The 22,556-nt window shown below is 37.6% G+C and overlaps 1 protein-coding gene across 9 annotated transcripts in view; it reads left to right on the top strand.

Moving 5' to 3' along the window:
- The window catches only part of ERBIN (erbb2 interacting protein), a 111,739-nt gene that overhangs the window by 34,871 nt on the left and 54,312 nt on the right, over positions 1 to 22,556 (top strand). For all 9 annotated transcript variants that reach the window (XM_065661267.1, XM_065661271.1, XM_065661273.1 and 6 more), the window contains 3 exons: positions 4,797 to 4,853; positions 12,992 to 13,189; positions 17,441 to 17,558. In XM_065661267.1, the coding sequence (XP_065517339.1) occupies positions 13,001 to 13,189; positions 17,441 to 17,558 (307 nt within the window). In that variant the 5' untranslated portion in view covers positions 4,797 to 4,853; positions 12,992 to 13,000. The remainder of the gene's footprint in view (positions 1 to 4,796; positions 4,854 to 12,991; positions 13,190 to 17,440; positions 17,559 to 22,556) is intronic.

The following is a 22,556-nucleotide window of genomic DNA, read 5'->3' as shown; positions in this document are numbered from 1 at the left end:
TAAAGTCTTTTTAGCTAAACATGCTTTCTGACTCAATGTGAATGTATGTTTAAAGGCTAGCATAGGTAATCTGGCTCCTGCAATACTCTTCTGGAATTATTTAAAGAAGTAACTCACTGTTTACACTGTTTTCAGTATATAAAATGGAGGATGGCTGCCACAGGCCAAAGGCTGCCTGAAATATCTCTGAAGTAAGCAATTTTTAAGATATTTATTTCCAACTCTTCCTTAAATGAAGATTAAGAGCTTAAGTGTTGTGATTTCACTGCCTTTTTTTTTTTTTAATTTTGTAAAACACCCTGAAGAAAGCAAAAATATCTTGTGGGTTATTCACTGTCATTCAGTGTACTGAAGTATAACCCTATTTCCTGATCTCTCATGTGAAAGTTTGCTACTAGTATTTCAGTATCTGTTGAAAGTCTTCCAATAAGCAATTGAAATAATGACAAGGATATAAGGTAAAAGATCTTTGTGTGAAAATTATAGTAAGAAAGAAGTTTATTGAGTCAGCTGTAGGCCTCATCTAAAATTATAGGTTCATCATAGTGTGGTTTGGGTTGGAAGGGACCTTAAAAATCATCTAGTTCCAGCCCCCTGCCATTGGCAGGGACACCTTCCACTAGACAAAGTTGGTCAAAGCCCCATCCAACCTGGCCGTGAACACTGCCAGGGATGGGGCAGCCACAGCTTCTCTGGGCAACAGGTTCCAATGTCTCACCACCCTCATAGGGAAGAATTTTCCCCTAATATCTAATCTAAATCTCCTCTCAGTCAGCTTAAAGCCATTCCTGTTGGTCCTATCCCTACATGTCCTTGTATGAAGTCCCTCTCCAGAGTTCTTGTAGGCCCCTTTAGGTACTGGAAGGCTGCTCTAATGTCTCCCCAAAGCCTTGTCCAGGCTGAACAACACCACCTCTCTTAGCAGGTCTTCACAGGAGAGATGCTCCAACCCTCTGAGCATCTTCGTAGCCTCCTCTGTACTTTCTACAGCTCTATATCCTCCTTGTGTTGGAGGCACCAGGGCTGGACGTGGTACTACAGGTGGGGTCTCATGAGAGTGAAGTAGAGGGGAGAATTACCTCCTTTGACCTGCAGGACATGCTCCTTTTTTATGCAGTTCAGCACACGGTTGGCTTCCTGGGCTGTGAGTGCACGCTGCCAGCTCATATTGAGCTTCTCATCAATCAAATACCCCCAAGTCTTTCTCCTCAGGGCTGCTCTCAAGCTGTTCTGTGCCCAGCCTGTAGCTGTGCTTATTCTCACAGGCCCACGTCTGGAGCCTGTGAGAGGCTTCAGACCTGACAAGGTCCCTCTGGATGCCATCCCTTCCCTCGAGTGTGTCAACTGAACCACACAGCTTGGTGTCATTGGCAGATATGCTGCGGATGCATCAGTCCCACTGTCCATGTCACTGACAAAGATGTTAAAACAGCACCAATCCCAATACTGAGGAACAACACTTGCTGTCTCCCCTTGGTCAAGCCATTGACCGTACCTCTCTGTATGTGGCCATCCAGCCAGTTCCTTATCCACTGACTGGTCCATCCGTCAAATCCATGCCTCTCCAGTTCTGAGGCAAGGATTTCATGCAAAATAGACCAGTCAGTCTCACCTCTGTGCCTGGCAAAATCTTGGAGCACATTCTCCAGGAAGGCATGCTAAGGCATATGAAAAACAACAAGGTGCTTGGTGACAGCCAGCAGGGCTTCACTAAGGGGAAATCCTGCCTGACAAATCTGGTGGCCTTCCATGATAGGGCTACAGAACTGATGGACAGGGGTAGAGCAATTGATGTCATCTACCTGGACTTGTGCAAAGCATTCGACACTGTCCTGCATGACATCCTTGTCTCTGAACTGCAGAGACATCAATTTGATAGGTGGACCACTCAGCGGATAAAGAACTGGCTGGATGGCTGTACGCGAAAAGTTGTGGTCAATGGCTCAATGTCCGGCTGAAGACCAATAGCGAGTAGTGTCCCTCAGGGGTCGGTGTTGGGACCAGTCTTGTTCAACATCTTCGTTGGTGACATGGACAGTGGGATTGAGTGTGCCCTCAGCAAGTCTGCCAGTGACACCAAGCTGTGTGGTTTGGTTGATACGCTGGAGGGAAGGGATGCCATCCAGAGGGACCTCGACACGCTTGTGAGGTGGGCTGATGCCAACCTTATGAAGTTGAACCATGACAAGTGCAAGGTCCTACACCTGGGTCGGAGCAATCCCAGGCCCAGCTACAGATTGGGCAGAGAAGAGATTCAGAGCAGCCATGTGGAGAGGGACCTGGGAGTGTTGCTTGATGAGAAACTGAACATGAGCCGGCTGCAATGTGCACTTGCAGCCCAGAAAGCCAACCGTATCCTGGGCTGCATCAAAAGAAGCGTGACCAGCAGGTCGAAGGAGGTGATCCTGCCCCTCTACTCTGCTCTTGTGAGACCTCACTTGGAGTATTGTGTACAGTTCTTGGAGTATTGTGTACAAGCCTTGGGTGAGATGGTTTAGTGTGAGGTCTCCCTGCCCAGGGCAGGGGGGTTGTAACTTCATGATCTTAAGGTGCTTTCCAACTGGACTTGTTCCAACAGTTCCATGTCCTTTTTATGTTGAGGACACCAGAACTGCACACAGTACTCCAAGTGAAGTCTCACGAGAGCAGTACTAATACATGTAGTTAGACACGCTTAGGTGTTCTCTTCTGATACAGTTTTAAGATTATCTGACTCAATATCACAGTTTGAAGTGGCATTAAGGTAACATTGGTTGCAGAGTGTTCATTATTCTTGTCTGATTCTGTAACTGTTGTCTTTTGTTCAGTGTACACATCTGCTTAATTTCCAAAGCAGAATGACCTGAAATACCCAGGTGGTGGTGTGTATTCCTCCCTTTGTGCGCAAACATCCAAGTTACTGTGGTTATTTTAATCCTATGTATTATCTCTTCTGGATGGTTGGGACCAGATGAGTTCCTTGTGCTAGGTTTGGAAATCTTCAGAGAGTTCGTGATTTGGTAATGTCTTGCTACCAATGTATTTTACACTTCTGGGCATTTCAACAGAGGCAGCCTAACAGGTGTCAGGAAATGATGCAAGACTAATCCCTTTTTGCTTATTGGTTTTATTATTATGGGGCTAACTATTTCTTAGATCATTTTTCTAGTCTGAATGCTCTGCCTTCAAAGTCTTGACCTTATGCCTTTTCTTTCAGAGGCACAATCACCTGCCTGTCCCACTGTCAGATCCAGCCCTGCACTATTGTACTTTCTGGGTTAATTCTGCTTATGCTAGCTGAGCTATTGCAAGCCTCCATTTCTTCTGTTTGTGAACAGTGCCTCTGAATACCTTTTGTAAAGATTAAATATTTTTTTATTAGGAGCAAAGCACTGTGGGAGAGGAAAGAAGCAGTATGCAGCCAGTTTGACAGACTCTCCTGAGACCCCAGGTTTCAGAACCTGGTTTGATCCTTGCTATCTTTCTTGATCTTTTTAAATGTCTTGAGTGCTGCTGTTCTGTATTTCTGAGGCTATCTAGATTTACAGAGGGTTGCTTTTTTTTTTTTTTTTTTTTTTTATGGGGGAAATTTGCAAGACTTGGAGCTTTATTACTTTTATTATAATTTTTTCTCCTTGTTATTTACACGTTCTGATTGTCCTCCTGTTGACAATAAACAAACAGATTTATGTAGTATAGTGCATTGGAATCTATTTGGAATAAAGGCAGAAGCTGGCAGCAGTGACTCCTGAATCAGGAATATGATGTGTAATGTGAAAGTTTGTTATGGCACAGTCCTGCTGTGGCAGTCCTGACTTTGGATGGAGTTCATTGTTCTGTGATTGTACTACTGCTTGTTTCTTACCCCAGACCAAGGAACTTTCAGTCATCCTTAAACAATTCTGATTTTATATCTGCTATAGGATTTTTTGGGGGTGCATTTATGGCTATATGATGGTCTGATTCTGCTTTTAATAGGGAAAAAAATTAAATACAGCTCCATTTATAGGTAAATCCATTGAATGAAGCTACTACCTGTGTTTCCTTCAGTTTAATTTCTTTTTTTTTTCTAGTTACTACAAATCTGACAGATTATACCCTGCCTGATTCAGCTTCTTGCCTGTTCTACATGACTTCATGTTCATGTTAGATGGTCTGACCATAGTGGCATTTAATCTCTCTGAAGATATGTTCTACTTCTGTCTTTGTTTAAGGCAGAATTTATCCTTTCTATAGGTCCAGCCACTAATTTTGAAAGTATTCAGTCAAATGTGTTGAATGTTTTTGCTTGTTTATAATTGCTTTACTTCAGTGAACATAGTGTCAGTGATCTGATGTGCCTTATTAAATGTATTGCAACTTTCCAAAATATTCACTAAGTTGATACAGAAGTCTGCTGTTTGCACATTCTGTTAATTTCTGATTTGTTCTTCAGAATTATATGTTGCCTAATATAAGAGATTTAATAATTTAATACAGCAATTAAAAATGGAGTAGAAATGAAACAATTTTGTAGACAGAATGCTATAAAATAAAAACTAAAGTAGGATAAAAGGCGATGTTTTGTACTACATTACGCACATAAAATAATCTCCTCCAAAAGTATATTTGCAGTTTCTGCTGTCTTGAAAGTGTCTTTCAAGTTCTCACACATTTACAGCTTTTCTTTTTCTTTTTTTTTTAATTTTAAAACCACCCAAACTATAAAAAGTAAATATCTGAAAGCAAGATAAATATCCAGTACAATAAAACATCAATTTGTTCTTATCTTGTAGGCATAGGGTTGACTAAAATTTTTGTACCTTTGTCTCAAACAGAATGTTGGCTTTGAAAGCTCAGGGAAGAAGCAGCAGGGAGAGAAAAGTAACACAGTGGTAAGTACATTATTTTTCTTTCCTCTGGGCCAACTGCACGATGTATGAAAATAAAAATCCTCGTCTTCATTTATACGTTGTAATAATTACCTCCAAGGCACTTGAATTTTATTCTGCATCATCTTTCATGTTATTAGGTTTTTTAACTAAAAATACATGCTGAAGAGCTAAGTAAATGATACTTGTGTGCATACAAGTGCCAACTACAAGTGAATGTAGTTGTGTGCCTATGTAGAAACGGAAATATATGGGAAATTGTGTTGCAGAAAAACGGTTCTGTTTTAAAGCTCAATGTCCATATACATATAAAGATAAGTGTATTTTTGAAAAACTTGAATAAAAATGTTTTGAATGCTTCTTTTGCCTCTCACTGTCCTTACTCGTTTGTTGATCTAAAGTGTAGGTGAACATTGTGTCATAATTTCTCTCTTATGGTTATCTTATCTTTAGCTAAAGAGCATATATAACATGAAAAGTATTAAAAAGCCAAATAAAGTTCAGTTTTCTGATTAAAGGTCTATGGAAAAGCAACTCATGTTCAGAATCAGCTTTTTTCTTTATTAAATGATGCCAGTGCAGATGGCTTTTCCCTCATACTGTAAGGATTTCTAGAGGCAAATATTTCTCATGAATAAAAAGAATGCCCAATAGAATATTTTGTCTTCAGAACTTCTCTATGAATTTCTGTGGAGGAGCCATTATTACCCTCCACAACTCTCAAAAAAATCCTCAACCCAACAACTTATGACGGCATTTTCCATCTGCTTTGATTTTATTGATAGTGCTGCTCAGATTGGGGAAATGCTAATAAATATTGACATTCCAGTGACTGCAATTTTGAGACACTAAAAAAATACCAGTTTAAAAGATACAAAATCTTCTGCCTATTTTATCTGGCATTGCTACAAACAGCTCGTACTGAAGATTATAGAAGCATTTGCACATGCTTGCTTTTTCCTGCCTTTGTGTGCTTTGGCACTCTCTGCTGAGCTAAGAAACTGTGCTGTCATTTTACTGCCTCAGCTGTGCTTACTGCTCTGTAAGGTTTGTTGCTTCCTATGGCAAATGACTAGCAATGCCTCTTCCTTTCACATCCTCTATGCTGGTTCATCTCTTTTGACTATATTGTTATAACTGAAGGAATTAAGACAGTAGCTCTTCCTTTCTGCTTGAATAGATGTTGACAGTATATGATGCACAGCATTTACTCAAACAGTAGATCCAGACGTAAATCTGCAAAGGACTGAAGTTGAAACATAAGCGGTTTAATATGGTTTTATACCTCTTTCAGAAGCTTACCATCTCTTAGTCTGCTTGCTCTGTGTATTGTCATTGTTTTCTTTGTATATGAAGCCAGGAACTTGTCCTGTTTGTTTCCATGGATCTTTTTTACAGCAACTATGAAAGAAAATCGAGTTATTTAAAGTAGAAATTAGTGGATTCTGAAAGCAAAGCAGTTCTGAAATAGCTTGGTACAGCTGGCTGCAGGATGGTTTTCACTTTAGTATTCTATTCGGGTAAATATTTCATGTTTCTGGCTATGGAGTAGCGTAAAAAATTCAAACACGAAAACCCAAACATGTTCCATGATGTAGAAGTATCTTTTAGCCATTTGAAAATATTGTTAAAATACTGAAATATCAATGTCATGGCTTTTTAAAAAAACCTTAGTTTTTTGAATATTCTATGAAGGTTTGAGGGACTCCTGCAGTTTCCTCTAAACAAAAAAAACAGTTTGTCATAGGACTTATCCATGATTTTTTTATTAAGTGTTTTTTGGGGTTTTCTAGAATGGGAGGGGAGGGGAAATGAGTGAGATTCAAGCACAGTAGCTTTAAAAATTTATTCCTCATAATGTTTTCTTAGTTAACACTACAAATACGTACCCAAAGAATGTGCAATCAATTTGAAAATCAGAAATGAAGCTCAGATCTAATGCTAATCTCAGCAGCATTGTTAATGATATGCAATTAGAGACTATTCTTCAGATGAAATATTATAGTAGCACTTATTTGGATTGATTGGCTGTCCAGATGGAAGTTAGTTTCAAGGGCTGCCTCTGAAAAAGAGCAAATGGAAATGTGTGGGAACTGAGTTATAACTAACTTGGCTACAGTTGTGTAGTGACAGAGTATGTGTGTGTTACTGGGTAGCTATTATACAGTGTCAGTACGAAAAGTTAATATAGATATACATAAAAATGCCAAAATTACAAATGTATGGGTATACAAACATTTTTTTTTAAACAGTAAACTTAATCTATAATTTTCTCATCCTTTTGTTGTTGTTGTTGTTGAGGGCATTTCTGTAACATGTGAGAACACTGCTATTGAGCCAAGAAAATGTTACTGATTCCATTACAACTAAGTGAAGATGTTTTATAAAATAGTTTGATAAAGAACTTCAGATGTTAATTGTATAAAGGGTGCCTGAATATTTTAAAGCAAAACAAAATGGAAGTAGTAAATTGATATCTGGTTAGGATTTAATTCATAAATATAAGAAACAGATAATTTAAGCAACTGTCTTTAGAATTTACACCTGGCACATGTCTTTTTGGAGTTACCCCAAGAGAAGCTTTGAGTTCTGTATTTCAACAGTCTAGAAGTAGAATATTACTGGTTTTGCTTATATCCTAGCACCTTTTGAATCACTAAAAGCAAAACTGATTTCTGCCATCTGTGATCCCTTTATTTTCTCAGAAACTGTAGCAAGTGTCCTTCATATGTTTGCACTTAACAATTGGTTATTATTTACTGTATTTACTAACATGGTGTTCCTCCTGTTACCATTCACCATTGTTGTTTCATGAGTAGTGCCTTTTATTTCTTTTGCTCTGAATGCTGTATGTGAGCAAGTACAGTGTGTTTTTTGGTGTTCTTGTCTGTGTAGAAGGCATGCAGCAATGGATGCACTTGAGCACTGTTTTTGTATCAGAAGCTGGAAGTCTGAGACTATAGCTTGACATTAAAATGGTGAAATGGTTCCAAAATCCCTCTTATTTCTTACCACTTGTTCTCTCTCCCAGAGTGCAGCACTGTGGTTCATTAGTTTGTACTGACCTGAGTGTTTGCTTTTCTGATTCAGTGAAATGAATAGCATAACCAATCCAGTTTTGCAAAATACTTTATTTGCTAGAAGAGACAGCAAGAAATAGCTTGGATGACAGAAGGCGAGAAGGTGAAAATACCTTAACTTATCACTGTGACCAAAGGAGTCTTCAACATCTCAACATCTGTATTTTCACAATATAGCATCTTTCATCAACAAGCTAAATAGCCTGTTTCATGATATCTTCTGTGATCTTTAATATCTCTGTATAGGCTGGTTCATGTTTTTATGTCCAGTATAAGAAGATTCATTTCCTACTGAGTTTTCAATGTACAGAAAGTAATAAATTCCTTTGGTGACTTTTTTTTTTTTAGTAGATTGAAAATGATTCTTAATAAATAAGGGTGGGGTTTTTTTTCAGCAGGAATACTTCAGGTCTTCTGTCAGATGGCCAAATTAGCCTTGTATTTGTCAGGTTGCATGTTATATCACATGCGGTGCAACACAATCTTTCCTGCTTGTACAAATCCTCAGCTCCCTAATTCTGAACTTACTTGTAGATAGTGGAGTGGTCTAAAGTGAACTTGACCAGATATTTTTGTGCCTAGTTGTTCATGCCTTCCTCTATAAACATCTGATAGGTGGTTTCATTTTCAGCTCTGCTGCTGATGTAACTGGGAAACACCCATTTGAAAGGCTTGGGGGGTGGGGGAAGTGCTTTCACCAGCTTTGAACACGAGCAATCACATCCTATTAGCATCAGACAGAAAATCTAAAGGACTAATGGTACAGTGAAACCCTTGCTTTTAGACCAAATTAACAAATAATAGGAACGAAATTAGTGTGAACCTAAATTGTACTGTAACAAGCCTGAGTTCAGAATTTTCAAAGACGTGATATTTGGGGGCTCTGTGCTTTGTTTTCTGGTGATGTGGAGTTTCTTGTAGGTTTGGGTTAGTTGGTTTGTATTAAGTGCTTAGCAAGATGTAGGTAGACACATGGGTGGATAAAAATGTCACATGTGTTTCTGGCAGATCTTCAATGACAGGGGTGTGCAGGTAATAATCAGAGTTCTGTGAAAGAGCGATTTCACTGGATGATGATGTATTTTGGGGATTAAATATTTAGTGTGTATCCAACCTTGCTATTGATCTTGCTTTCTTTCACTAGTATGGTCTTTCAAACTGATACTTTGATTTTCTGCTTCCAGTAGCTTGATTGTATTCAGTAAAAATGTTTCACTTTTTATAGATTGTATTGGGTTCAGGTGGTAAGGTTTTGGTAGTGGGGGGGCTTCAGGAGTGGCTTCTGTGAAAAGATGCTGGAAGCTGCACCTGGAGCCAGTTCCAGCTAACTCCAAGACAGGCGTGCTCTGGCCAAATCTGAGTCAATCAGTGATATTGGTGGTGCCTCTGTGGTAAAATATTTAAGAAAGTGTAAAAACCTGCTGCAGAGCAGCATGCAGGGGAGAAGAGTGAGAATATGTGAGAGCATCAACTCTACAGACATCAAGGCCAGTGAAGAAGGAGGGGAGGACATGCTTCAGGCACTAGAGCAGAGTCCCCTGCAGCACATAGTGCAGGACAAGGGGTAATGGTTTTATACTGAAAGAGGAGAGATTTAGATTAGATATTAGGAAGAAATTCTTTACTGGTGAGGCACTGGAACAGGTTGCCCAGAGAAGTTGTGGCTGCCCCATCCCTCCAGTGTTCAAGGCCAGGCTGGACAGGGTGTTGAGCAGGGGAGTGGCGCGGGGGTCGGAACTAGATGATCTTCAGGTCTTTTTGAACCCAGACTATTTTATGTTTTCATGTTACTATGAAGCATGAAGTCTGCATGCCAGACTCCCCTGATTTTGGGGAAGGAAAACAATACTATACTTTGTGTTTCTTTCTACCTTCTTTGTATTTACCCAAACTATCCATGGAGAAGTTCTTATTTTGAGCAATAGAAGAAAAGTACATGTTCTGTGTGACATCTCAAGTTCCTGTCTTTGGCAGCTGTCGCAGTGGCCTCTCTCTGTAGTACATCGTTTCTTCCATTATATTTTTTCTGCTTGGGCAACTGATGACAAGATAGGTGGACAGAGAGACAGGGAGTGAGGGTTGTGTGTTTCTGATTGTCTCTCTCTCTACATTACACAAGAGTGGTGGTGTGGAATACTTCCTCCAGTTATCCTGCCACACCTATCTCCTAGTATTAGGAGCCATCTCTGTTGCAGAACACCAGCACTGAACAGCTATTCATATATGTGTAGAAGTAAAATTTGAACATATATAAGACAAATTGAACTACATCACATTGCATAGCTTCATACATTTACTTAAATGCAGATCTCTGGATTAATTCTGAGCTTTGAAATGTTATAATTAAACATACACTCAAGTTGATAAAAGCAGTGGTTTGGGGAGAAAGTTGTTTATTTGATACTTAAATATGAATTTGACTGCTTTGGCTTGTGAGTTTAGGTACTTTAACTGACATGATAACTGACTGAAGATATGGCCCAACACTCTGATGTTGCACAGGCATTTGATTACTGATCTGTATTTGATAGAGCTGTGGATGCATCCACCCTGCTCCCCCTCACCCCAAACTCATAATAAGAAAATTAGATATGTGTTTTGCATTGTTAGGCTTTACAAGTTTTTTGTTGCTTTAGAAACTTTTGAGACTTGAGTAAGACTTGGTGCGAAGAGAACGGCTACTGAAAAAGTGGGGACAAATACTGTAATGTGTGCTGCTTTTGAGGGATTTGAATGAAAAAGAGTATCTTAATCATTTATATGAACCATGTAGTGAACTTTTTTATATTCTGGAAACCAAAACATAATTCTCATAATCTGAAATGACTGGGTGAAGTGAATTTGTTGATGGCTGCAGCTAGGAAGATACAGGTGTGTCTTCCACTGCCACTTCCACTCACATGTACAGTCTCTGCTTTTCCAATCCTGGTTGTTTCCAAGCTGTATGTTCTTCTGTTTACACTCCTGTTTGAAGAGAAAGAGACTGCTGTGTGCTTCTTTCTGGAGTGGTCAGAAAGACCTCCTCTGATCTCTGAGGTAATTTGAAACGAGACAATACTTCTTTTTGTTAAAGGCTTTTTTATTTGTAAATGTTTACTGTGGAATTCCTCTTGTGTCTTCACATGTGGCCTCTGAGGCATGGAGAAGGCGTGGGTAGCTCTAACCCAGAGAGCGCGTCAGCTTCTGTAGCATCTTTGGCATCTGGCTGTGGGTGGCTGGAGGATATCATGCTTGGGACCTGTTCCTGTGGAAGAAGCAGAAGGAGGTTACACTGTGTCTTTTGCTCACTTTCCCATTCCTTGGGAAACCCCAGCATAGAATTTGTATTCTCTAAAGTCTGCATTGCAGCACAGTTAAATATCTTTATTTTTAGATCAGTTTTTATTTAAATAACATGGCTGGAGTTTTACAGGAAGTTGTGTTAAGTGTTCTAATGGATAATCAACATTGTAACAAAATCTTAGCAACATCTGAGCATTGTTAAAAAGGAAGTCTTGACATCCCACTATCCTAATGAAGAGTTTCTTCTGTCTTTTTAGTGGATGGATATAGAATCTCACTGCACCTAGCCTGTGTGAGTGATAAGTGGCACTTCTCTGTAGTGAAAACACTGAAGTACAGCAGTATGTTGACCTGTTGTTATATAAATTAAATTTACTGTGAAGTACTTTGCAAGCTAGATGCTCATAGAGGATAATCCAAGTGCATGACTTTTTTTCTTGTCTCAGGAAGAGGAGGGGTCTTGCTGTCTGTGACTTCATATAGTATAGCAGCCATGGTATTTTGTTTTCTCCGTGTGTTACTAGTGTACTGTCTGAAAGCTTAAGTGCAGTCTGCTAAATGTGTCTGATGTTTTTGGCAGTTGGAGAAGAAAGTTTCCTGTCACGAATCCAGAAATTGAAATATAATTTCTGCAATTCCGAAAAGATTTTTTTTTTTTCTGAAAGTGCATTTGAATTTGCAGTGTTGGCGGTTTGATTGAGGAAAATAAATATTCAGCGCTGTTTTGGAAAAGTATGTATTTTTAGACCAGTTTCCTGAGGAAGTAAAGCTACATGATCATGTTGTCTGTCTGCACATGTTAGTCCTTCCTGAAAAATTGTTTTCTGTCGTCTGATTTCAGCAAAACTTGAGGTGATGTTTTGAAGAACATTTTTTTCTGAATTTTGTGAAAATTCGTTGCTAATTAGAGGAAAGACCTAAACTTGTGTTCTTGCTGAGGAGGAAAGAGGCAGAACATGCCTAGTGTATGCTGTCAGTAATCAGGCAGTTAGCACCATTTAAGTTTGCCATTTTCTGCTAGGTAGGAATATTGTAAAAGCCATGGAGAGTAGAGGGGGCTGTTGTAGCAGTGAATGAAAATGAAGGATACACCTCCATAGCAAGGTGAAGTTTCTTTAGTTCCAGTGTGCCTGTAAAATGCGTTGAAGTTTTCCAAGCTGAATGGAATTGCAAGAAAAAAAAAAACTACTTCTTTATCTGTGCACTTGGTAATCTTCCATTTTAAACTGTAGATTGAACAGTTGGTAGAAACTGCACTGGTTCTTTTTGTTACACGCTGTCTCTAAATGAGGGATTTGAAATTAAGGTACATGGATTTAATCACAAAAAATAAAAAGCTTTCCTACAGCTACATCTAAATATTCTGTAAAGGGTGGATTTTATCAGATTAAGCAAAAGTATCATCCCAATAACCTTTGTGAAAATAGGGGTAAACTGTGTTGTAAACATTGACATTTCAGAACTGCTGTTTCAAAATTCTCTGTAATGTAGGGCTATGTTAGCAAGTGACAAAGTTAGAGGCCAAATTTTGACTTTGTCTTTTGGCGTCTGTATGTGCTTTAACCCTATTTAGTGCTACTACAGATCTGTTATGTCTAAAAGAAAATAAATACTCTCTCTCCACACCCCGTGTATGCACATATGCACACACATATGTGTATATGTATACACTTCTTTCCTTTTTAAGTATTTAGCGGCCAGTAGAAGTTTGAGCAGGTGCCCAAGTGAGTATTTCTCAAGTTGTCTTGGTTTTTAATCAGACCAATTTCTGTTTTACAGTGCCTGAAAATGACAACAAAGCGGAATTTGTTTGTGCGGCTTGTGCCATGCCGATGCCTGCGTGGAGAGGAGGAAACAGTTACTACGCTTGATTATTCCCACTGCAGCCTGGAACAGGTGCCTAAGGAGATTTTTACTTTTGAAAAGACTTTGGAAGAACTCTATTTAGATGCTAATCAGATTGAAGAGCTTCCAAAGGTAGGTTGGGTGGTTTTTCTTTTAGTTACCTTTGTTGACTCTGTTATTTCATTAGCGTTGTAGAAGCTGATAGTGTCTAGCTTCCCTCTTTAGCTTTTAGGCTGCAGTTTGACAAATATTTTTAAGTAAACATTGATCGCAGAAAAGGCAGCCATAGTAGAAGGAATGTTTGTGTGTTCCAGCTTGACTAGTTTGCTGCATGAATTGGGGTGACACTGCTTAAGCAACTGACCTAGTTGAAGAGAAGTACATACCAGAAGCAGCTGGCTATTTTATTTCTGTGACAGCATCTGCTCGAACTGACTAACTGTATTCAACAAATTGCGGCATTATTTTGAATCTCTGATAACACATGAAAACGTAAAGTAGTAAGATTAATGTCTTGTTCAGATCTGTGCCCACAAAAGACAGCTAAAATCTGAAGTATGTGTTCACTTAAGTCCTGCTTTCTTCTTCAATACATGACTTAAGAGAATTTCTGAAATACTTAAGTTAAAAAACTAGGGGAGCTGGAATGCCACTTTAGTTATAGCTTTATTATAGAAATCAGTATTTGTCATATGTTCTAAAATCTGAAGACAAATTGCATAGTCTAGTGTACTAGAGAAAAGAATGAAAGTCTTTGCCTGTGAGACTTTTGAGAAGTACAAAGTGATCATTGCAGTAGACTTAATTTCTGTTAGGAGGTCCTGTCTTGGTGGAATTAAAAACTTAGTAATAAGATGACAGACTTAATATTTTAGATTGTTTTGTCAGAATTGTGTGCAAATCTTCACTGTCAGATGGGACAACCGTACGATGCTGTGTTAGATTTTTGGAAAATTTGCTATAACTACTTCAAGTTATGCTGGTTTAGATTTTTTTTTTTAAAGATAAATGAAACTAATAAGGAAATAAAGTAATATCAGAATAGTAACTTGACAGTTATCAGAAGCCCTGGATACCATTAAAGCTGACTTAAACCACCTAAGTGCTTTTGAAAATCCAACCTAAAATGCTCCTGAGAAGCCACCAGAAAACTTGTATTTGTACTCTGAATAGAGCTAATAAAATAAAGCTAAAACTAGGCATTTTGCCAGTCTGTTATAGTTTAGAACTTCCACTGTTTTATTCTAGTCTTTTCCCAAGCAGATATTTCTTCAGAGTTATTAATTTTAGGTTTTAGTAACTTACATTGTAAGACTTTGTATCAGCCTTTGAGGATTTTTCAGAGGATTTCAGAACTTAATTCCTGTTTCTTATTCTTTATTTGAGAAGAACAAAATTGAGTGCTTAGAAAACCAGAATAAAATACCTTTCTTAGGAAAAAAAAAAATTCTGACTTCCTCTTGCATTAAATCATTAAGAACTAAGCAGATATCTTCCAAGCTTATAATTGTCTAAAAAAAAAAAAGCCATTACATAATCTTAGGAGGAAGAAAGATATATTGTAGTGATCAAATGGATGCATTGACTTTTTAAACTAAAGCCATTTGCCTGCTTTGCCTTCGTTTTTTGTAAATTGGCATTTGATTTCATTAGTCAGTTTCTATATGAAATTGTATTTTGATACATGAGTGAACTGAAAGGTGGGCAGTCTACTGCTTGCCTTGGTCTAATCTGTTTAAATTATCCACGTGATTAAAAAGTCAGCTTGAGCATGTTTTGTTCCTTTTCTGCTTTGCAGAGACTTGTAGTAGTTTAGCTTGCTTCATGTTAATGTGTTTCTGCATTATAATAAGTCATCCTTATAGGCTTATTTTTGAGAAACTAGCATTTTGTTTCCAGCTTTTAAGTAATTTTTGTCATTTTTTACTACCTTTTCGATTTTCAGAAGAAAAAACCCCACATATAAATTCAAATTCTCTAAAGGAAACAAGCAGAGATTAGGGAGCAATGAATACATAATATAAGTGCTTTATTTAATCATTTGACATAAATTGTGATCTCAAAACTATCCATTGAAGATCTGTAAGGGAAGGCCTGCAACGTTTGAAATGTTCCTAGTTGATTTGGAGCCAGAGTTTCAAGCTGGGTATGCCTTTTTTCTAACCCAAGCTTTTATTCAGTCTTTTAACTCTGAAAAGACTTCTAATTAAGTCATCTCAGACAAGGGAGTGGTACTTATTAGTCTGTCTCCAGTTTTCTGAAGCCTGGTTAAGACATTCCCACTCTTCACCTTTCCTCTTTGCCCCTGGTGGTGCGTTCTTATCCCTGTTGTACAATCTGCTGCCCTTTGTATGCCACAGCAAAACTAGTTTGGGGCTGACTTGTCAACCTGGTTACTGAAATGGTCTGTCAGTGTGTGGGTTTGGTTTGTGTTTTTTTCATTTGTTTTATTTGTTTGTTTGTTTGTGTGGTCTTTGTTGTTGTTCTTGTTATTTTTAATTGCCTCTACTCCAGGATACTTAAAAAAATCTGTTTTTACAGTATAGTCTTTAATTCAGTTGACTGACCAAGAGGCACAGCCTGAACAAACTGGTGGAGAGAAAGATAGTGGTAAAGAAGGAATTTGCTTTACATGAAGCACTGGTGTGTAGTCTCAGTTTCAAAAGTGACCAGACATTTGAAATGCATTCATCTTGTGTGCTAAAGCACTTGTGAAAAAGTACCCTGTTTGTTCCAAGTGCCACAGTCTGCATTTGAGCTGAAAAGATCAAACTGTTTTAGTTTTCCCTTCCACTTTGCTGTTCGGAAGAAATTGGAATTCTGCAATAAAGCAGTCTTTAATTATATGACTTCTGGTACTTATTAACAGTAATGATGATCTACTTGATCACTGAATATATAAACATTTAAAAAGAACAACAACAAAAGGAACAACCACAAAATCAATACCATGTAGAACTCCCCTCCCCCATTTTCCTTTAGGGATCTTGCAATTCTCTGTGCTGTGTTTGCTCCACCTGCCTGACTAGGGAAATTTCTAATGATTCCAGGAGTCCAGCTTGTTGTTTTCAGGGATAAGATTTAAGCATATGTTCTTGCTTTAAGTACTGAAGTACAGGAGTGGCTCCAAAACACATGACCTCATCAAAGGTCTCCTAATATAATACCCTAACTAACTTGTAACTTTTCAAAGCCTTAATGATATCAACTAGTTCTAACAGAGGCACATTTCTGAGGAATTGGAAACCTTAGTAGGCAAGTTAAATCTCATTCCTTGAACTGTCCAATTGCTAATTTATGTCTGCTTTTGTTCTGAGGTGGGATATGCAAATGTTACGTGAATGGGGCTTGTTAGACAGTCTGTGGTTGACATAATGGCCTTGTAATTGAGAAATACCCAAGAAATTTTGCTTGAAGTAAGCCCATTGTTAATGATGTTGATTGGGATAATTTTTTTCAGTCATAGAACACTTAATCTTTTCTCAGAATTCCAAAAGAAAAGAACACTAAGTCCAGGTACTCATGCATTACCCAAAATTGTCAGGAAAGGAATATTCAACATAAATTGTTCAGATAAATCTTTTCAACCATTTCCTTGGAGATATTTATTGTGTACTATCTATAAGTTTCCTACGTATTTTGGATATGGAAAAAAGCTTTTTCTTCCATTACACTAATATTACTTGCCCTACTTTGTCAATTTGTAAAGCTTCTGAATAAAAATCTCAAGGTACTTTGCATATAGTAAGTGATATTTTTGATACAAATTATAATCTCTGTATCTGCATTATACAGTTTTCTATATTCTTACATCAAACTTTCACTAGTTTTCATCCTAATTTGTTTGATTTTTGTGTACTTGACATGGGAAGCATGGAAGGAGATCTTTTTAGACCTTGTAAGATAAAACAGAATGAAATTTAACTTCTAGAGAAGAGTAGGAACAGGATTTGAATCAAATCCTCTGTTCCAGAACTATTTGATGTTTTAAAAAATGTCCTTTTTTTTTTTTTTTTTTTGAGCAAACTGTAAATACCTCTGGGGTATAACATGGCATGCCTATTATGGAAAACATTTTGCAATGTTTGCAGGGCTCTATGTAACTACGGGTCATAGTTTCTGTGATACTCAAAAGAATTTGTAGGAAGAGTGAAGCATAGCTGCTGGCTTATTGTGACTGCCATTTTTTTCTTTCCAAGGCATTGTAAACTTAATCAATTTTTAATAAAACCAGTTAAATAAAGTTTTTGTAGTCAAAACCTCTAAATAATCTGGCCTTCAAGCTGTGAGGTCAGAAGTTGAAAGGGATTAAAAACAAAAGCTATATAGAGGAAACTAAGAGAAAGTCACATTCACTTTTTTTTTTTTTCTTTGTTTCAATAGCAACTTTTTAACTGTCAGTCTCTGTACAAGCTGAGTTTGCCAGACAATGACCTAACCACATTGCCAGCATCCATTGCAAATCTCATTAATCTCAGGGAACTGGATGTCAGCAAGAATGGTAAGTCGTTTCACTTTTTATGTTGGGGTAACTAGAAGGCAAATCTCCACTGACTGTACAAAGGCACTACTGAAAATGTAATTGTTAGAAGCTGTACAACTAGTAAATTTTAAACTACTACTGTAAATAACTTCTTAATAGAAAAGATTCTCTTTTGCGGTCTTGTTGTGATTTTTAATTGTATCTCTCAAATTGATTGGTTTGTACTTTGAGATTCATTACTGAAAACTGATGAAGTATTTTATATTCTCTCAATATGCATTTGCTCATATTTGTATATTTAATGGCTTTCCTCATTTTTCACTCTGCTGAAGATAGTTTGCACAAGAATTTGTAAAACTTTTCTGGATTCTGTTTTTATACTTTTTTTCACATGAAAATGTTTTCAGTTTATTTTAATGAGCTGTCTGGAATGAGCAGCCAATAAGTACTTGGCTGCTTTGCTGTCCTGCTCTGGGGATAGTAACCTCTGCTGCATGGGGAGAAGTGTCTATGGGCAGTGACTGGTTCACTTGTCTGACTTGTTAAAAATCTATCACTCTGTGTGAGTCACCCTTTTATAATTTATGAAACATTGTCAGCCAAGTATTGTATACATGGGGTTTTATTAATGATACTTCTTTGGCAAGCTGGCAGATCAAAACTGAGGAAACTGAAATAACTTATGTTGTCATCAGATTTAGTTGTGTGGCTTATTTGAGAAAAAAGAAAAAGTTCAATCATGCTAATTGATGAGGATATAATAGTCTTGTCTTCCTAATTCAAAGTGAAGTAAGAGGACCTCCCCTTGAGATTGTATTTGAAAATAAGGATTACATAAATATAGCAAAGATTTTATTATATTAAATTCATTGCTTTATTTGGACAGCTAGCTAATTATGACTCCAGAAAGTTAAGTGAGCTCTACTTTGTTAAGAAAGTATTCCAGTTGTTGCAGTGTTGGCATTCTCCTTGATTGTAGCCCTGTCTCTACTTAAACTGTTACTTTATTATTTCTGCCTAATGAACACAGCATTTAGTGTGATAAATTGACCTGATTGTTACTGCTGTGTTCCTGGTACAAGTGGATTAATAGTCTTTCTCAAAGAACACTAGCCTTAAAACTTTCATAGTGACACACAACAGAAAAATAATCATCTTTTGTCCTAGACTGAACTGTTGAAAGGATTAACTGTTTCTAACGCAAGTTGTCAATGCAGAAAACTTAAAAGCAGCGAAAGGGCATTGGAGTTCTAGTGCTGGCAAATTCCGTAGCTCATGTACCAAAATAGGCAGCTGGTCACTGACCAGCCTGAGAGTTCCTTGTCCATCCAAAAAGTGTAATAACCTTTAGTTAAGCCTTCAGAGAGCTGTTGAAAGAGAACTTACTCATCTGAGGCATACAAAGAATTTAAGGAGGCAATAGCTGAATTATATGCTATACTAATCGCAGTAAATTTTGCAGCTCTGTTTTCTAGGGTTTGTTTTGTTCTTAACACCTTTTTGAGAAATGCCAGGACACAAGCTTACTTATGTGAACTATTCTTGTCTGCCTATTCTCAGTCTTATCACAGTTTGGATAGCTTCTCTGCCTAGTGTTGCACATCAAAAATAGTCCTGAGTTCACATGCTTGTTTACTTGGGGTATCTTGTCTCCCAGTATTGCTGAAAGCTCTGTAAAACTCAAAAAAACCACATCAGGATCCCTGTTCGGCAACCTAAGAAAACTGCTATTTATTCTGTAATAAATCTGGTATTATTTGAGACTTCAGTTTGTTAGATGAAGTGCCTTTCTCTTTCTGTTTCCCTATCTACTGTCGCAATCACAGAACATTTTTCTCTTGACAACTGCAAGCCTCTTCTCTTCTCTTGGTAAGAATTTATTGCTCAGTTTCCCACTGTCCAAGACTGTTCTGATGTATGCCTATAATAGAGACAAATAGGAGGGGGTTTACTAGTTTTCCAAGCCTAGCAACACTGATAAAAATATCTGATTCTTCCATTGTGTTTGTTAGATATTGAAAGAATACAGTGTGGAAGCAGTGAGCTTTGTTGGAAACACAGCGATTGCTTTCTCTTTTATTAAATAAATAAAATACTGGGGATTAATCATCAGTCTTGGTGCATGATGATCAGATATGCCAAATTCTGAAATAACTGAGTATGTTTTAGATTCCTGTCGCTGTGATAGTTCCTGTGGGTTTCTTGTAGTATTGATATACTGTGTTTTCATGGAGTGCAGATATCTTTAGATCAAATATGCATTTAGTTTTGAATGTTGTATTCTAGAAGGGTAGTTGTTTAGACTTTAGTTTTCAAATACAAGTGTACATGAAATGTGATAAGGTTTTCATGTAAGATAGTTAGGCTGTTTGGCATAGGCATAATCAAATGTACTGACCAAAGAGAAGTATTTAATTTTTAAAAGAGCTGGTACAAAAATGAAGAATGAAGCTTCAGGTTTAAAGCATGTGCAAGTTACCTGGTGAATTGTGGAGTCAGGCTCACAGGGGGAGACCTCTTGCACAGAGAAGCATACAGCTTTCCAGTGGAACTACATACGTTTATGTGCTTGTGTATAATATTTGACATTTAAATGAAAGATCAAAATGGCAGAAATTCTTCAAGATAGCAGATTTGTTATATAAAAGTTATTAGTCCAGGAAAGCAATCTTTATGATGATAGATCTTGCCTTTTTTATTTCAGATTTTAATGTCTTAATTTCATATACGCAATATATAAAATTGCGTAAGAGAGACATGGTAGATGTGCAAATATGGATACTTCAGAATATTTAATGATACTGAAACAGAACAAGGATTCTTCTAGTTTAGTGTCCTATCTCGAACAGCAACCAAAAGCAGAAGCCTAGGGAAGATTTAGTAAAGTACAGAAAGCCAGGAGATGTGTGTTTTTCCCTTTATGCACCCAGTGTCCAGCACCTTATTCAAGAAGGCCTGTTATTCTGGCTTTCTTGAGCCCCAGACAGAGTGTGAGTTTTAATTTGTAGTCTCCATTTGACTCCTTTGTCAATGTATCTAGTCTTTGCATGAAGTGATGTACGTTTCAAGGCATGTGGTGGGTTATGGAGTACAAGTCTCATGGCTGTGTCTTCTGGAGCACACAGAAGTCTTTGTACAAGCATGTGGTTTGGAATACATTATTCATGATTGCTGAAGGGGTCGTGGCATAGATGTAGCCTAAAATATTGAACTGCTGCTGTATGTGCAGCAAGCATGAAATGGAGTTAGTTTAACTCTGCGTTTAGTCTTGGCAGTGGGCAATAAATTCTGGTTTTTGGTTTGGCATTATTTTGTTTTGCTGGTATTTTTTGGTTGTGAGAATATCGGCTGTCCTTTCACGGCACTTTAACCTGATTCCCAAGGCTATTATATAATAATAACCCTCAATATCAGAGGTATTCCATAGCTTCTTTTCAGGTGTCAGCATTAAAGCTTTTAGCTGAAGCTTGATTCTGTCCTAGTCACAAAGATGAAATGATACTTGAACATATGGTACAATAAATAAATAAATAAATTGCATTCCCATGCCAGAAATTACATCCTGTATTTTAGAAAATGCTGAGAGATTGAATTTTTAAGTTCTCTATTATTCAGGCCTTTGAAGGATTAAATAGCAAGATTAGAAAATAACTAGCAGGATCAAAAGAAACATGGTGTTTTGGAAATCAGGGTATCTTCAGTAGTCTCTTAGATATTAAGGAGTGGTTCTCTTTCACTGTGACGTTGCAGAGAATTTAAACATGTCAGTTTGTCGGTCTGTATTGCAGGGAATGTTCATGGAAACATACACAAACTAAACTTAAGAAAATAAAATCCTCCCTTCACCCCCCACTCCACACCCCCCACCTCCAGGCATATCTGCCTATAAAATTACTTTTAAGTAGTTTAAATAATTTTGTTAACAAATGCAAATTTAGAACAAATATGTTTTCTTCAGTGTTTTAAAATCATCTGCTGATTTGGCAAAGTAGCTGTAGTATGCTGTGTGCCAGAAGTTGGGGAACTGGAGATCAAGAATTTAGGAGAGTATCTGGTCTTATGTTGCCCATCTGGTGCACTTTAGGAATATGTTTTTTCAAGAAATTGGGAGTTATTCATAGTTAATAGAGGGAGACAGATCCAAGTTTTATTTTCTGCAGGGAGAAGTAAGAGAGGAAGATCCTGAATACAAAAATAACTTGCAGTAAATGTGCTATTTCTCTGCTTATACTGGAGAGGGATGGAAGGGTAGGAGGAACAGATGGGAGCAGGGGGTTTTATAATCTGTGATAGTGAAGAAAAAAAAAAATTACCGACTCCTGCATCTGTAGCTTTACTATAATGCATCGTCATATAGAAGTCATAAATTTATCCTAACTATAGGCTGCTATTCTATTTGAAGTTCTCTATTCAAGTATTCATCATATTTTTTCTTAAATATATTGTCTGTCTTATTAAAAATACTGAATAGGATCTGTCTCTGTGGAATGAAATGGTCTCTGTGTACAAGAGAGGACACGAACAGAGTGGAATTTCAGTGCACTTAAGGGCTCGAATGTGGAATTTGAGTGTTCATTTCTGAAATAAGTTCATTACAAATATCTTCATGGACTCTAGGAAATTTTTATACCACAGAAAAGGCATTATAGGAGTAATTACATGAGGTTTAGATGTGGATTTGCATGTAAAGGCAGAATGTACCTTTAATTTTGTAAAGGGATGTGCTTTGAGTGACAGTCGTCATATATCAACCAAAAGTGACTGGACAGGCAACTCTGAATTTGCAGACCAGTGTGGTAGCTGATGTGGGGTAGAGGAGAGAAGCAAAGCATCATTATATGATTATGTTACACTTTAGTTTCAGGTTACTCTGCAGAGTTACACATACTCCAGCCCAGATACGTACTCCAGCCATGAATTAGCCATAGCTGAAAACCACCTGAACCTTGGAAATTCTCCAAGACAGCACTATGAACAAAACTGCTGCCCACAACCTTCCTAGTGTTCCACATTTTG

The sequence above is a fragment of the Lathamus discolor genome, chromosome Z (assembly GCF_037157495.1).
Source record: "Lathamus discolor isolate bLatDis1 chromosome Z, bLatDis1.hap1, whole genome shotgun sequence".
Taxonomy (NCBI): domain Eukaryota; kingdom Metazoa; phylum Chordata; class Aves; order Psittaciformes; family Psittacidae; genus Lathamus; species Lathamus discolor.
The sequence above is the reverse complement of the archived record's forward strand: the minus strand, read 5'-3'. Positions and strand labels throughout refer to the sequence as shown.